Source organism: Trypanosoma equiperdum, assembly GCF_001457755.1.
Source record: "Trypanosoma equiperdum strain OVI genome assembly, contig: ctg_634, whole genome shotgun sequence".
NCBI classification, from domain to species: Eukaryota; Euglenozoa; class Kinetoplastea; order Trypanosomatida; family Trypanosomatidae; genus Trypanosoma; species Trypanosoma equiperdum.
The window spans coordinates 5,517-6,439 of NW_027124570.1; the positions used below are offsets into that span (position 1 = coordinate 5,517).

The 923-nt window shown below is 42.1% G+C and overlaps 1 protein-coding gene across 1 annotated transcript; it reads right to left on the reverse strand.

The window, feature by feature from the left end:
• Nucleotides 1-300: 300 nt before the first annotated feature.
• TEOVI_000291800 (Ring finger domain containing protein, putative) lies at nucleotides 301-822 on the reverse strand (the record flags this gene model as incomplete). The annotated part of the gene is made up of 1 exon (XM_067225912.1): nucleotides 301-822. One exon carries the CDS (start codon nucleotides 820-822, stop codon nucleotides 301-303), a length of 522 nt encoding a protein of 173 aa, XP_067082013.1.
• Nucleotides 823-923: the final 101 nt, after the last annotated feature.

Below are 923 nucleotides of genomic sequence, written 5' to 3' on the forward strand. Positions count from 1 at the left end.
CTCCCACGAAAATTTACCGTTGAAAACGTAACCGAACGGCGGGGAAAAAAAAAAGAGTTCCCCTCCCCTTTATTTCGCGGACGCAAATAATAGCACTTGTGGGCACAGGCATGTCTGTAATTCTAGATGCGGACTGTGGAAAGACAAAAACAAAAAGACAGTAATGCACACACACACACACATATATATATATATATAAACACATACCAGCATTGATATGAATAAGTAAATATCAAGTAAATATATGTATATGCATATACGCACGCATTGAATGCTTGTAATATCTGTTTGTTTCTTCTGCTATGCTGTGGTGTTCGTGTCTGCTGTGGATGCAGGGAGGACCGAGGCACGACATAAGGGACAAACTAAACTTTTCTGCAGCCATGACCGAATGCAGTTTGCGTGATAACGGTGCTGACACGGCAGTTGTGCCACTTGAATATCATCCAAATCGTCCGAATCGAGGCAAATGCGGCATGAAAAAGGGCCCATTGCTTCTGGTGGTTCGGATCGCGATTCCTCGGCAGCACTAACAAATGTGCGCATGAGCTCTTCAACAATAGCGTTATTTGTGGCACTCGAATGACGTGCGGCCCTTTCTTCAGCTGACTGCAAAAACTGAAGGAGATGCAAAATTTCATCCACTTCACTGTCCTCATGAATCGTTATGTGTCTCAGTCCGTATAAAGCACAGAGTTCATTCATTTGTCCATGGCTGTATACTCTCTCAATTAAAGGGGACTGACACGCTTGGCACTGAGTCAGTTGCTCGGAAGCTCCAATACCAGTGTGGAAGTTTTGGCAGCCGTGGCAAAAATACATTAGTTAGGGCTCTAAATTTTTCTTGTCATACAAAAAAAAAAGAAAAAAAGACAGAGAGTAAATACACGGAAGGAAAGAAAGAAAAGGTAAAAATAAAAAAA